This window comes from Poecilia reticulata, chromosome 21, assembly GCF_904066995.2.
Source record: "Poecilia reticulata chromosome 21, P_reticulata-male-v2, whole genome shotgun sequence".
Classification (NCBI taxonomy): Eukaryota; Metazoa; Chordata; class Actinopteri; order Cyprinodontiformes; family Poeciliidae; genus Poecilia; species Poecilia reticulata.
Genome location: NC_088850.1, coordinates 6,176,738 through 6,189,183, shown reverse-complemented (window position 1 = coordinate 6,189,183; position 12,446 = coordinate 6,176,738). Strand labels below are relative to the sequence as shown.

The 12,446-nt window shown below is 36.2% G+C and overlaps 1 protein-coding gene across 10 annotated transcripts in view; it reads right to left on the bottom strand.

The window, feature by feature from the left end:
- Nucleotides 1-12,446, bottom strand: part of ryr3 (ryanodine receptor 3) — a 125,124-nt gene that overhangs the window by 77,509 nt on the left and 35,169 nt on the right. For all 10 annotated transcript variants that reach the window (XM_081602359.1, XM_081602355.1, XM_081602358.1 and 7 more), the window contains 11 exons: nucleotides 12,011-12,110; nucleotides 10,707-10,800; nucleotides 9,151-9,225; nucleotides 8,089-8,245; nucleotides 6,938-7,102; nucleotides 4,655-4,776; nucleotides 4,391-4,571; nucleotides 2,626-2,761; nucleotides 1,199-1,294; nucleotides 1,001-1,119; nucleotides 685-818 (listed from right to left, as the gene is read on the bottom strand). In XM_081602359.1, coding sequence (XP_081458485.1) covers nucleotides 685-818; nucleotides 1,001-1,119; nucleotides 1,199-1,294; nucleotides 2,626-2,761; nucleotides 4,391-4,571; nucleotides 4,655-4,776; nucleotides 6,938-7,102; nucleotides 8,089-8,245; nucleotides 9,151-9,225; nucleotides 10,707-10,800; nucleotides 12,011-12,110 — 1,379 coding nt within the window. The remainder of the gene's footprint in view (nucleotides 1-684; nucleotides 819-1,000; nucleotides 1,120-1,198; nucleotides 1,295-2,625; nucleotides 2,762-4,390; nucleotides 4,572-4,654; nucleotides 4,777-6,937; nucleotides 7,103-8,088; nucleotides 8,246-9,150; nucleotides 9,226-10,706; nucleotides 10,801-12,010; nucleotides 12,111-12,446) is intronic.

The window sequence follows — 12,446 nt, the reverse complement described above, 5'->3', positions numbered from 1 at the left end:
AAGTAAAGTTAGGAAAGTAAGTAATGAAAGTAAGATAAATGAAGTAAGTAAGTACAGTTAGGTAGATAAGTAAAGTAAGTCAGGCACCACAACCCACAAAGTATTAAAAGTCACAGTGATGGAAGCACAGACGAAAAAAAGGAATTAAAAAAATATGCATAAATTCCCATTAATACCGTCTTCACAATATTTACCAATATTATTGCATCAGCAAGATTTTCTAATATCGTGTAGCCTGTAATAACCGAACAACATATTTGATGTGTATTGATGATTTTAATGGCATTTGACAAAATGTAACATTTACCAGTTTCATAATTGTTTATGTTTTTATTTTTTTTTACGATTTAAATCACTTTGAACTGCTTTGTTGCTGAAATGTGCTATAAAAATAAACTTTGATTGATTGATACTGTATATGTCTCTCAAGGAATAATCAAGAATTTTTGTTGTACATAAAGAGACAGTTTCAAAAATACTTTTCTGAAATAAAAGTTTTGATTGAAAAGGAGTAGCTGGAAAGAAAAAGTGCTGTATAATCTACCTTTTCTTTCAAACGTCAATTTGATCTAACATTAGTAAACATCCATACAAACAAATCTTTATAGACACAAAACAAGCAATTTGTGTGTATATATTTATATATGTATATTGAAATAAACAACTTTTCAACGTGTTTATTACCTTTGAACATCGTTGACCAGTCGTGTCTGGAGCAGCAGGTCCCTTTTTGGCAGCAGGTTGTCACAGATCAGATTCTGATTGGTTCTCACTGCCACCCCATTGCACACACACAGAGAGCACAGCACATCCAGAATCTAAAGAGCAAAAAGTCAGAAGAGGTATTTTCTTTTTTCATTCATGCAACACATTGTTTTAACTCAGTAAATGCTGTAACGGGTGTTATAATTAAGTCTCGTTTCTGTTTAAATCCAGAATGATTTTTTGACAATGATGAATGCGATTAAAGATAAAAACCAGACCAATTTTCCCAGCCCACCTTGTGGTTGCGTCCATGCTTGTAGAGAAGAGAGATGATAGATTTAATGTGACCTTTCTGAATGATGTTCAGGGCTTCTGGACTTTCCACCAAGATACAGTGGAGGACTTCTAGGATTCCTGCAAAACAAAGTTAAAACAAATCATCCGTCATTCCATGTTTTATTAATTAGCAGAAAAACAAAGAGACTTGTGATACCTGATGATGACTCCATTCTTTCCAGTTTGCTGACCAGCCAGTCCAGGTTTCGGGAGAACTGGGTGCAGTTGGTCCGGTTTCCACGAATCAGTGCAGCTGAACAAAACACAAAGTTTGACTCAACACAATGTTTTTTTGAACTGTTGGGTGAACATGAAAAGCTCTGAGCTCTATAATTATTTAGGATTTCTCTTGGACTTTCTTTGCTACTTAGACATTTAGAAGCCTTGTTCCATTTTGTTTCAGGGAAACCAGGTTCACTAAATGTCAGCAAATCCACTTTCTGAATACTGATTTTGACCAACATTGGGTATCAAGAAAGCTCTAATTCAGCATGAACACATGAACAGAGCCACACTGGTGACCAAGAGTAAATTATGTCAAAATAAATGACATGAAGGTAATTTTTTTAAAGAAAACAATGGCAAATTGTGATTTCATTAGCAGTTTAATTGTATGCTTGGGCTGCCATACAATCTTGTAAATTGTATGGACTCAACTTACATTTAAGCTCAAAATTATTCAAACCAAATTTAAATTTATTTTTACAGATAATTTAATTTTTCCTATCATGTTTTTCTCTGATAAAATGCCAAAATCTGGTAAGCAATTATAAGAAGCATTTGATTACCATAATGATTTTTCTAGATATTAAGATACTTTTTAAAAATATTTATTAAAATGTCAATGAAAGCAAGATACACTTGTAACGCCTTCTCGTTTTTTTGTAGATACCCGAGTCAAGCTCCAAGAATCAAACAAATAACTGGAAATCAAAATCCTCCAGAGATTTGAATGATTTCAAACACAAATTGATTTTGACACGTTTTAGAGGAACATCCGTAATTAATGTCAAATTATAAAACTGATGCTTAATGAACAAACTAAATAAATAACTTGGACTATTAAGCTCGTTTCCCCTTTATACTGAAAGGAAAGGCAGAACAAGCAAATCATCATGAAAATCTGCCTCCTCAGAGGCAACCCCACCGAGGGGGCAGCAATAATTTACGATTAGCTGTGTGTTTGTGGACTAAACCTGTGCACACACGTGAGCGGCTGCATGATAGGGAATGATGAATGTAAGGGTGGTCAAGGTGAGCCTGACCACCCTGGAAGAATGCCAGCAACAGGAAAACAAAACACCCACTGAGCTTTAAAGATAAAAACAGTGGAAAATTTAGGATCCGATATGGTTCACGTGACATACAAGTTATTTATTTTCAGACAAATGAATCTGCAAAAAGCTGTGAACTTTAAAAATGCTCAACAGAATGCTAGCGAAGGATGAAATGAAGGACTGTAGAGAGACGAGAGAAGGAGTCCAAAGGGGAAAAAAGAGATTCAGGGAGGGATGATAAATACTTCATGTCCACTCAGACTGAACAGGTGCTGACAGGAGATATTTTCTGTGATCCATCACTCACCCAGGAGTTCATAGAGGAGGTTGAGGATGTCCTTCCATGCTGCACCAGCTTCCTCCCCGGCCATCTCTCCGAAGTGGGCCGCACTATCATACAGGTTCATCCGGTCAATGCATTTGGAGAGCAGGGCCAGCATACCCTGACGGAAAATACATACATTATTATGTATAGTTGTTAATCATGAGATGTGGAATTTGCTTTATGTTCAGTATAAACTTGTATTTTGTCATATTAGAAACATTTTATGTAAAAAAACAAACAAAAAAAAACACAAAGTAGTGCTTATATTTGTAGTGGAAGTAAATTATTACAAGAATTCGACATTTATTTGGCAGAAAATTTATATAATCTGCAAAGTGTTGCATGAATAATGACAAAATAAAGAACTGTATTGAAATATGCAAGTATAAACACGTAGGCCTGTCACAATAATCAATAAATTAATTAATTAATTGCATGATCAATTAAAACAAACTCAATTATTTCCATTGGCATAATTTACCATTTATCTCTTTTTTTCACTTTCTACCAAAACCTGGAAGATAAAAGTTTTCAGTTTGGTGTTTTGGTCTCAACCAGCCCTTTTTTTGAAGGACAATTTTGTTTACAAAGACTTCAAAATTCATTTTATTTGTTGTTATGTTTATTTATTTTGGATATTTAAAATGTCTTCTAGTTCTAGTGATAAATGTTCAACAGAATTTATTAAAAGCTTATTCATCTTTTATTTTTCATTACCATTATATCACTTAAAAATGGTCTCAAAACAACAATATTATCGATTATCGCAATAACTTCTGGAACAATTTAATTTGTCATCGTGACAGGCATATAAACAGACAAAGATTTTACGAAAGTGATAGTTTGTTTATTGTTAGTCAAGACATTGAAACGTTATTTTGTTGTGGTTATCACAATAATGCTGTTTTTTAACTTTAATCTTTTTGCTTTTGTTGTAATTATTTTTTAAATAAGATATTTAATTTTGTTTAATCAATTTATCCCATCAATAAATACTAACTGATGGACTTCCTGTAGTCAAGTCAGATTTATAAAAGCTAGCCCTCTGATTGGTCCTTGGGAAGGAAATTAAGCTTGAAAACAGAAAACTGAACTAAAATGAAAAAAGGTCGAAGTGCATCAAACTAAACCAATTCTGCAAAATGACTTATAAAAGTCAGTTTTATAAGTAAAAACCGATTTATAAGTAACTTTTCATCAAGATATGATGGCAACGAAAGTTTTAAAAGCCTTCACTATTAGAAAAATAGTAAATTCTGGAGTATTATTTTGTAAATGGCATTTCCTTTGTTGAAAGCAATTTATGATGATATTCATAAATCATCACAAACTGTAATGGCTTTAGTCAAACCCGTGACTATGTCCATATTTATGGTTTTGTACCTCAGGAGTCTTTATAGACTCCACTTTATAAATTAAACTTAAACGGATTTATCCACAGTAAACAAAAAGCCTTAGTTTTATATAAGATAATTAAAAACTGTAATTTACCAAAACCATCCCTCTAAAATCTTTAAAATATAAAGTATCAGCTAAGATTATTTCCATATTTACATTATTTTTTTTTCTATTTTGATAAGTCATTTCAAGATTTTTCTTCTGATTCTCCAAACTGAGGTTACTTTGAATTTTTCCAATAAACTGAAGATGCTGCCAGATTCTTTAAATCCCACATAACATTATTTGCCAAATAAATAATGCAGAGTCTGGACTAACCAGACTCTGCAGACTGATTCAGCCGACTTACCTCCTCCTTGAAGAGGTCTTGTCGTTTGATGAGCGAGCGAAGCCTCGCCTGTTTTTCCTCGTGCTCCAGATCTACGTCGGGCTGCTTGAAATATTCAATCAGATCGTTCAGCGTCTGCAGCACCTCTTCAACATATCCGGCCACCGCATTCGTCTCTCCGGCTGCAGCGCTGTCCAGTGCCCTGAAAGTCAATAATCAGACTTTTCAACGTTAATTTGATTCGCTTTGGAATCACATGTAGGCGCTGCAGTGTTTTTTACCCACTTTATGAAGTTTTTGAAGAGGAATGTGGTGTTTCGGATGATGCGAGCAGCCCGAGACTCCTCATGCTGGCAGCGCTGTAGGATGAGACCATCATCCATGTGGCCCTCAGAGTGAAGGCAGGCCTAGATCAGAAAAACGTGCATAATGTAAAAAAACAAAAACATTTTTGATTGGAATGACTGAAATATTACCTCAGATTCACAAAAAAAAAAAGAAAAAGCATTGAGAAAAAACATGAAAGAACTCTGAGTCGGTGGAAATCCAGCAGCTTAACGATAAAATAGGGAGAGATGGATATAGTTGTAAACTGGCCATCACCTTCAGCTTGTCAGGCGTTTGGCCAACGCTCAAGCCTGCAGACGCTGCCTTGCATCATCACAAGGTATCATCTCTGCAGGGAGACTCGGCCTTCAGCAGCAGACAAGAGCCAAACTCATTTACTGTCCAAGCTCAAGTGCCCATCACTCCTAATGAGACAATTTCTGCTGCCAGCCGTGTAAAAGTGAAGCCTGGGTTTTAATAGTAATATGAGCTGTATAAACAAGTTTGATGGACTGTGATTTGATTTTGCAAATGTCACTTTTGTCCAGGACTTTTCAGCCTTCCAGGACAATTTTTCCTTGTGGCAAACAAAACCTTTAAAAAAAACCCTGTTCCCCTATTCGCCAGTGGTGGCGCTGCAACAAGCACTACAGAAGGAAATGACATGAAAACCTCTGAAGAAGAAATTAGTGCTACTTTCCTCTTCACAAAATGCAAACAAAAATGGAGTCATGTCAGATTTTAGTGGTTGTAGGATTTCTCCGGAGCCATTTCACTGCAAAAGCACACAATCTTACCAAGTACTTTTGTCTAGTTTTGTAGTGCAAATATCTTAGTAAGCTTGAATTAAGATAAAACTAACTAAAAGTTACTTATCAGCAAGCTATATAAGCTTATTTCAAGAAAATAATTCCTTCATAATGATTAAAAAATACTTGTTCCATTGCCAGACTATTTCACTATTCAAATAAAACAAGCCTCTACATCTTGCTGAAAAGATACTTGAAAGTTAGTTTTGTCCTATTTCAAGTGTAATTAGATATTTGCACTAGAAACAAGAGTAAAACTATTTGGTAAAATTTGGTGTCTTTGCAGTGGATCCCACTAGCACTAGACTCTTGCATTTTATCTACCCAGAATCCCCTGCACTTTAGTCCACTTCCTGCTTTTGGAGCGGTCTCCAGTCCACTTTGCATTCACATATGCATTCAAATTGCACCCGAGTTCAATTCAACCGAACCGAGACTTAGAGTTTTAGGTCAGAGGTCACTTTTTTGGTCCACGTTAAGAGTTTGAATGTTTATTCACAACTCCCCAAATTAGCTTAACTTTCTAAGCAAATGAACTAGAGTTTGGTGGACTAAACTCTGTGGACTAAACAGGGCTGGTGTGAATGCACCCTTATATTCCATCATTTCCAGTCCCTTCTGCTCTGTTACAATACCAGTAACACCATCATGGTACCACACTGGTCTTCATTGAGTGTGTTGCCAAATCTTCCACAAATGTTTGTGGAAGCAGATGACTAGATTTTAGATTTCAATTCTACGATTGCAGATATCCATAGTTACTTTCCACTATTGGTTTATATACTTTATTCACCTGAAATCCACTATAAACATATAAATTAATGGATTTAAGTCAGTGGCGTCCAAACATTTTGAAGTTGAGAGAACTCGAGGACTTCCATTTTTTACATTTTTTTATTAAAACTGGAAAGATTTATTTTTTAAGACATTTATTGTCTTTATTGCCTCGATAATATACCAAATAGACAAGATTTTAATAAAACATAGTAGTTAAACTTTTTGTAGAAAAGGAATCTGTAAATGAATTGTGTTTCTGTGTTATTTTCAAAAACTTTATTGGGGTTTATTATCCTTTTTTTTTATCACGTTTGGCAACACGTTGCACAGCGTAAAGTGTTATCAATGAAAGCAGAAACACAGTTAATAAAAGAAAAATACTTTTCCTTGTAGCTAAATGAAATGAATAAAAGTAAGATTTTTTTGTGTAAAAATATCAAATTAATCGAAAAGTCACTCCATTCTTCTATTGTGGACCAAGGGGCCAAACAAAATCATCTGAAGGGCTGCAAATGGCCCTTGGGCTACACTTTGACATCCCTATTTTAAGTAAAATGTACTAGATAGAGTCAAACCTTTATAAATTGTCTAAATAAAGGCAGACCAAAAGATGAGTGAAATATTTATTCCCACCGTCTGCAAACAAAATATTTACCCTTCTTTTCAGGGGACCAAGACGAGACGATTTGGCATCAGGCGCCAGGTAGGACAGCCACAGTCCGGTGGCCACGTGCATGACAAAACAGACGGAGTCACCATACTTTATCTCGGGGACTCCCATCCCGTCAATATCCCTCTTCATGCCAGAATCGCCTTTTTCCTGGTTTATTCAGAATGAGAAGGAAAACGAGGTTTAGCAAAAAAAAAAAAAAAAAACAAAGCAGAAAGGCCAAATTCATTCACATGGCTGGAAATACAACAAAGTCCAACAAACACGATAAAAAATTGGCATTAGATGATAATCACAGGTTGAGGACATCAGTTTCATTGGAGGCTCGGGCAGGGATCATTAGCTTGGCCACTGCTCAGACGGAGATGGAGTGATTCAATTGATTAATGTCAACAGCAAGTTGGGAGGAACATATTAATGCAATGTTGAGCACGACGAGGAGTTGACCTTCCTCGATAAAGGAGCCGATGGGGTAGAAAAGATGGAGGGATTAGATAAAAATAGAGTAAATAAAGACTATAACTATGAGTCCTGAGTAATAACTCTTGGAGTGGTTATTGGCAGAAGGGTCATTACTCTCTGCTGTCAGGAGTTTTATAAGACTTTAGATAAAAAGGTTCTGAAGGTGACTCATGCAGCTCATTTCTGGGAGTTTTTACTAAGGAAAACAAGCAGGGATTGCTTGCATAATAAAACAAATAGTCGCACAAGATGAAAAACAAAACAAATTCATTGTGTACTATAATCCAACACTTGGAAAGCTCTCGAGAGAACAGCCTGTAAACCTGCAAACATGCACATCATGTCACTAAATAAATTGTTTTCCACACATTTTCCAAAGTCATACACTTTCAGTGGTTAAATTTGAATTAGATGGTAAATAAATCTCGATGTATTGATACATTTCTCTTCACATTCTCTGTGAAAAGAAAAGCGACTTGAATCAAAACTGGACAACATGAATGTTTGCTCTAATCTGCCAACAGTGCAGTTTGTTCTGCAGCAGAGAAAAGGTCAGATTATGATGGTGACACAGTATCTCATTAGAGGCTCCCTGAAACAGTCATAGCTGCAACACAAAAGCATGCTTATGGAGTAAAAACAAGGTCTAGTTAAAGTCTGAGAAGACAAGTAACCTTGGATGGCTTAAAGCAAAAAGCAGTGGCTTTGGTGTGGCACTTCTCTCTGTCCTCCAGAACCAAACCACGGTCTTCAGTCAAGGCCAGATAGTGACCAGTGGAGAGATGACGCAGGCGGAAAGACTGGCCCCATCGAATATGGCTGCCGCTCCAGCTAAGCACACAGAACAGATGTTAAAAGCTCTGAAACATTTTTACATAATAAAATTAGTTAATTCATGTTTAGCTGTACAGAGTTTCTTCCAATCAAAATGTCTTTTTTTGGACAAATTTCACTTGTAAATACTGCATTTTATTTCATATGATCCCAAGTTACCAACACTTGTTTGGTAAATATTTCTGAGTTTTCTCAAAAGGGCTTTTATGATTATGTGCCATTTGAAAGTTTTCAAACCTACGCTCTGTTCAAGCATTTAATTTTTGCAGATTCAGATACAAGCAGAAAATTTTAAGAAGACGAGTTCATATTTGACTTCAATGTCCACCCTGCCCATCGAAATATAGTTATTTTTCTGGAATTTATAATGATTCAAACAGTTGTGATATTTGTTGAGTTATTTAGGCAACAAATCTCAATTGGCTCAATCACAGGGTGAAACGGTATGAAAGTCACAGTAAAGATCTGCGTTTTCTCAGAGATAAACTTTACTGTCCACATAACGAGGAAATATCAGTAAGAGCAGTCTTCTTTTTTAAACCCCATGAAGTCAATCAAGAAATTCATTAGAAATGTAGTCATAGAAACATTATTTTATAAAGGACTTTCCCACAGACAGTTGATTTAAGCTATGTGGTAGCACCGTCTAATTTTAACAATCCTGTTTTCTATCATGCTTTGATAAAAGCATAAAAAACCAGAAATGTCAGACAGGACTACACATTCTGCAGGACTTAGCCAGCTAATTGGCAGTGACACCTAAAGACGGAGGCAGGGGAGCTTTAAATATAGTCTACAGTGCTCGACACATTCAAGAGAGGTGAGCAGTGAAATTTACCAAGCTTGAAAAAGTGTGTGTGAGACATATCCTCGGTCCATTCAGCCATTTTGTTCTGTCTTACCTGATCCTGAGAGGCTCCAGTCTCCACAGGGAGCGGGCTCTTGACGCTCCCTTCCCCGCCTCGTAGTTCACTATTCTGTCAAAACAACAATAAATAGGGGTTTTCATCATTCTGATTGCTCAAATCATATCAAATGAAGAGGTGGAAGAGAAAACACCAGTCACACAAAATGTAATACATTTTTTAATCATTTCATGCATAGTGGTCACTACAGTGGACAGCTATCCAAAAGCCATTTTCTTGTGCTTCTTGTGGATTTTTATGCTATAAATTCACACAGACCACTGAAGTGGACACTAATGCATCATAAAATACACCATCAACTGCTGGCCATCAGCTGCAAATGCAAGAAATGATTTTTGTTAAATCCAATATGGCCGATAGACAAAAAAGCATGCCGACCGACCCGGTCCCTCCTTCTACTGTAGACGACGCTTACAGGCAAAAAACATATTGTGACATCATTTAACCCCTAAAGAACAATACCACTGATGTATTTTTCAAATAACTTTGTATTTGAAGAAAATTACAATTGATCACCTTAATTTTTTTTACAAATTTCTTTCCTACCTTTCTTTATGCCTTAATAAAATAAAAAAATATTGAAAAAAATATAATTCATAATTCATGAATTCATGAATGAAAGGATTAATTAAAGAAACGGAATGAAATTAAAGCAGCAATATTGCTTAACATTATATATCTGTGTATATGTTTATGTCATCAGAGGGCTTCAAATAGCTTCTTTTAACATAAACTTACAAAAATAAAGATAATATAATATGATATAATGCAATATAAATAGATAATATGCATTTATTTATTTTATTTATAAAATATGCTGCTGAATTTTTGTACTTAATCTTTAACTTCCTGTGTTTAGATACAGTGGAAACCAGAAGCACTGCTCAAAAACACCATTAAATTGCTTAATTAAATATTAAAAAAGGATCAAATATTTCCTGTTGTATGTCAAGTAGGATTCCCAAAATATTTTTTTTAATTCATAACTGAAAACTCATACAGTTAGTAGATTGAGTATTATTCAACAAGTTTCTGACAGCATCTTGTGTAATTTCCTCCTGATAGAGGTGGTGTAACTGATTCAGGTTTTTTAGGTTGCCTTTCCGTCACACACCTTTTAATCTCTGAAAGGTGTGTGACCTTTCAGAGATTAAATGTTCCATGTTTGGAACATTTAATCGGAACATTAAATGTTCCACATTAAACATGTTTGCGGAACATGTTCCGCAAACATGAAGAATTGCTCCATGTTTGCGGAAGTATGTTACTGGAATCAACACAAAACACTGATTTTGTTTCTCTGAAGCCACTTTGCAAATAATGTATTGGTATATTTAGGGTAATTTTCAATTTGTAGAACTCATTTAAACCCAACTTTTTAATTTCAAGGCTCATATAGTCCCACTCAGCAACTAAAGACCCCATCTTCATACGTATGACCCCTTTCTCAAAGCTTTGGAGAACAAACATATTCTCTCAAGATGAACTACGTGTGTTCTAGATTTAAATCTCTTCAGCAGTTTATTACAAACCTTTGCTCCTCTTCACTCTTATCTGCTCCAGGGTTCGTCAAGCTCTCGTCGTGACCATGACAGAGACGCATCACATGCCCGCCAATCAAATACCCTTAGAAAACAGAAGCAGAACGGAGATAAACGGTAAATGGAGTGAATTTATTTCATGCTCTTTTAGTGATCCAGAAGCGGTTTACACTAGAGCCACTACTTTTCCCACTGTGTTACAGTTACCTGACATAATAACATCACAGTTTTAAAAGGAACCTATAATTCTTCGTTTAATATATTAGGAAAGGCGCACAAAGCGGTAAAAGTACCTGACCAAACATTCTAGAGCTCAGTTTGGGTTGCTAGGTGACGTGCTGGACTTCCGTGAGGTTGCTAGGTAACGGGCTGGGTTTCTCTGGGGTTGCTAGGTGAGGAGCAGTTCCTGCTGATTTGTAATGTTATATTCCGGAGATTTTTGAAACGGCTCATTTTCCAGACACTGAAAAACATCAACTTATTACTTATAACTTATTATTACTTGTTGCTTATTATTTAAGCGCTTGGTCTGTTTTTAGAAGCAGTAGAAACCCAAATGGAAGTAAATTGGGACATTTTCTGAATACCTCCCACTTAAATCTTTCAAATTCTGAAAGAAAATGATGTAAACATTTGTCTGTGGCTACGTTCACACTGCAGCCTGAAGTGATCCAATTCCTATTTTTTGTGAAATCAGATTTTTTTTGCCGTGATCGTTCACACTTCCAAAATATGTCCGATTTGTATGTGATCTCCAGTGTGAACTGCAAACGACCTAAAAGTGTCCCTCGTGCGCAGTAGAGGGCACAGTAATGTTACATGCTCAGTGTTTTGCCAACCGCCAGAAAAAAGAATTGCTCCATGTTTGCGGAAGTAAACAAGGATGCTAACGGTGGAGCATAGCTTACGATTTTGGAGTTGTTGTCCAACAGGAGTTAGCACATTAACAACTTAATCCTCATTACAGTCCGCCTTGGTTGTTTTTCTTCCCCCTTGTGGCTATCAGGATGCAGAATAGTGACATTTGTCGAGCATCAGTGACATGCAGATCGGATTAATGCGACCTGGACATTAGGTCACATTTGAATCGGATGCGTATCGGATATTAAAGTGGCCTGAGCCGCATTTGAAAAGAATCCGACCTGTGTTGTTCAGACTGTCATGAAAAGATCAGATCAGGGTCGCATTACATAAAAATAATAATAAATAAAATAAACGGAATCGGGTCACTTCAGGCTGCAGTGTGAACACAGCCTAAGATTGTTGCTGTCATTGATGGAGGATGAAGGACCCACCTACAGCCATGTTGCCTGACGAACACGTAGGCTGGACGTTCCAGAGGGTCTGCATGAAGGAGGCGTCTACCTGAATGTTGCCGTTACAGTTCGAGAGATGCTGAAACAGAAAAGCAGGTTGAGCGGGACTTCAGATAGAATGGAAGACGACTGCTGCAGACAAAACAATCTATTACATTTAGCTTTATTTATGCATTATTCATAGCAACATTCAAGTCATTCAGGCCCTGAAGCAGTAAAGCAGCACCATCACACTTCCACCAAATGTTACTGTCAGTCTGATCTGAAATGCTCTATAGCAGATTTAACAGAAAATTTCACTTAGTTCACAGAATATTTTCCTAGAGGACGTCACCAGAAAAGTATGTGCATCTCTGTTGCTGGGGTTAAGCCGTGGAATAGTTTTGCGGAAAATCTTAAACTAAGTAAAAACATA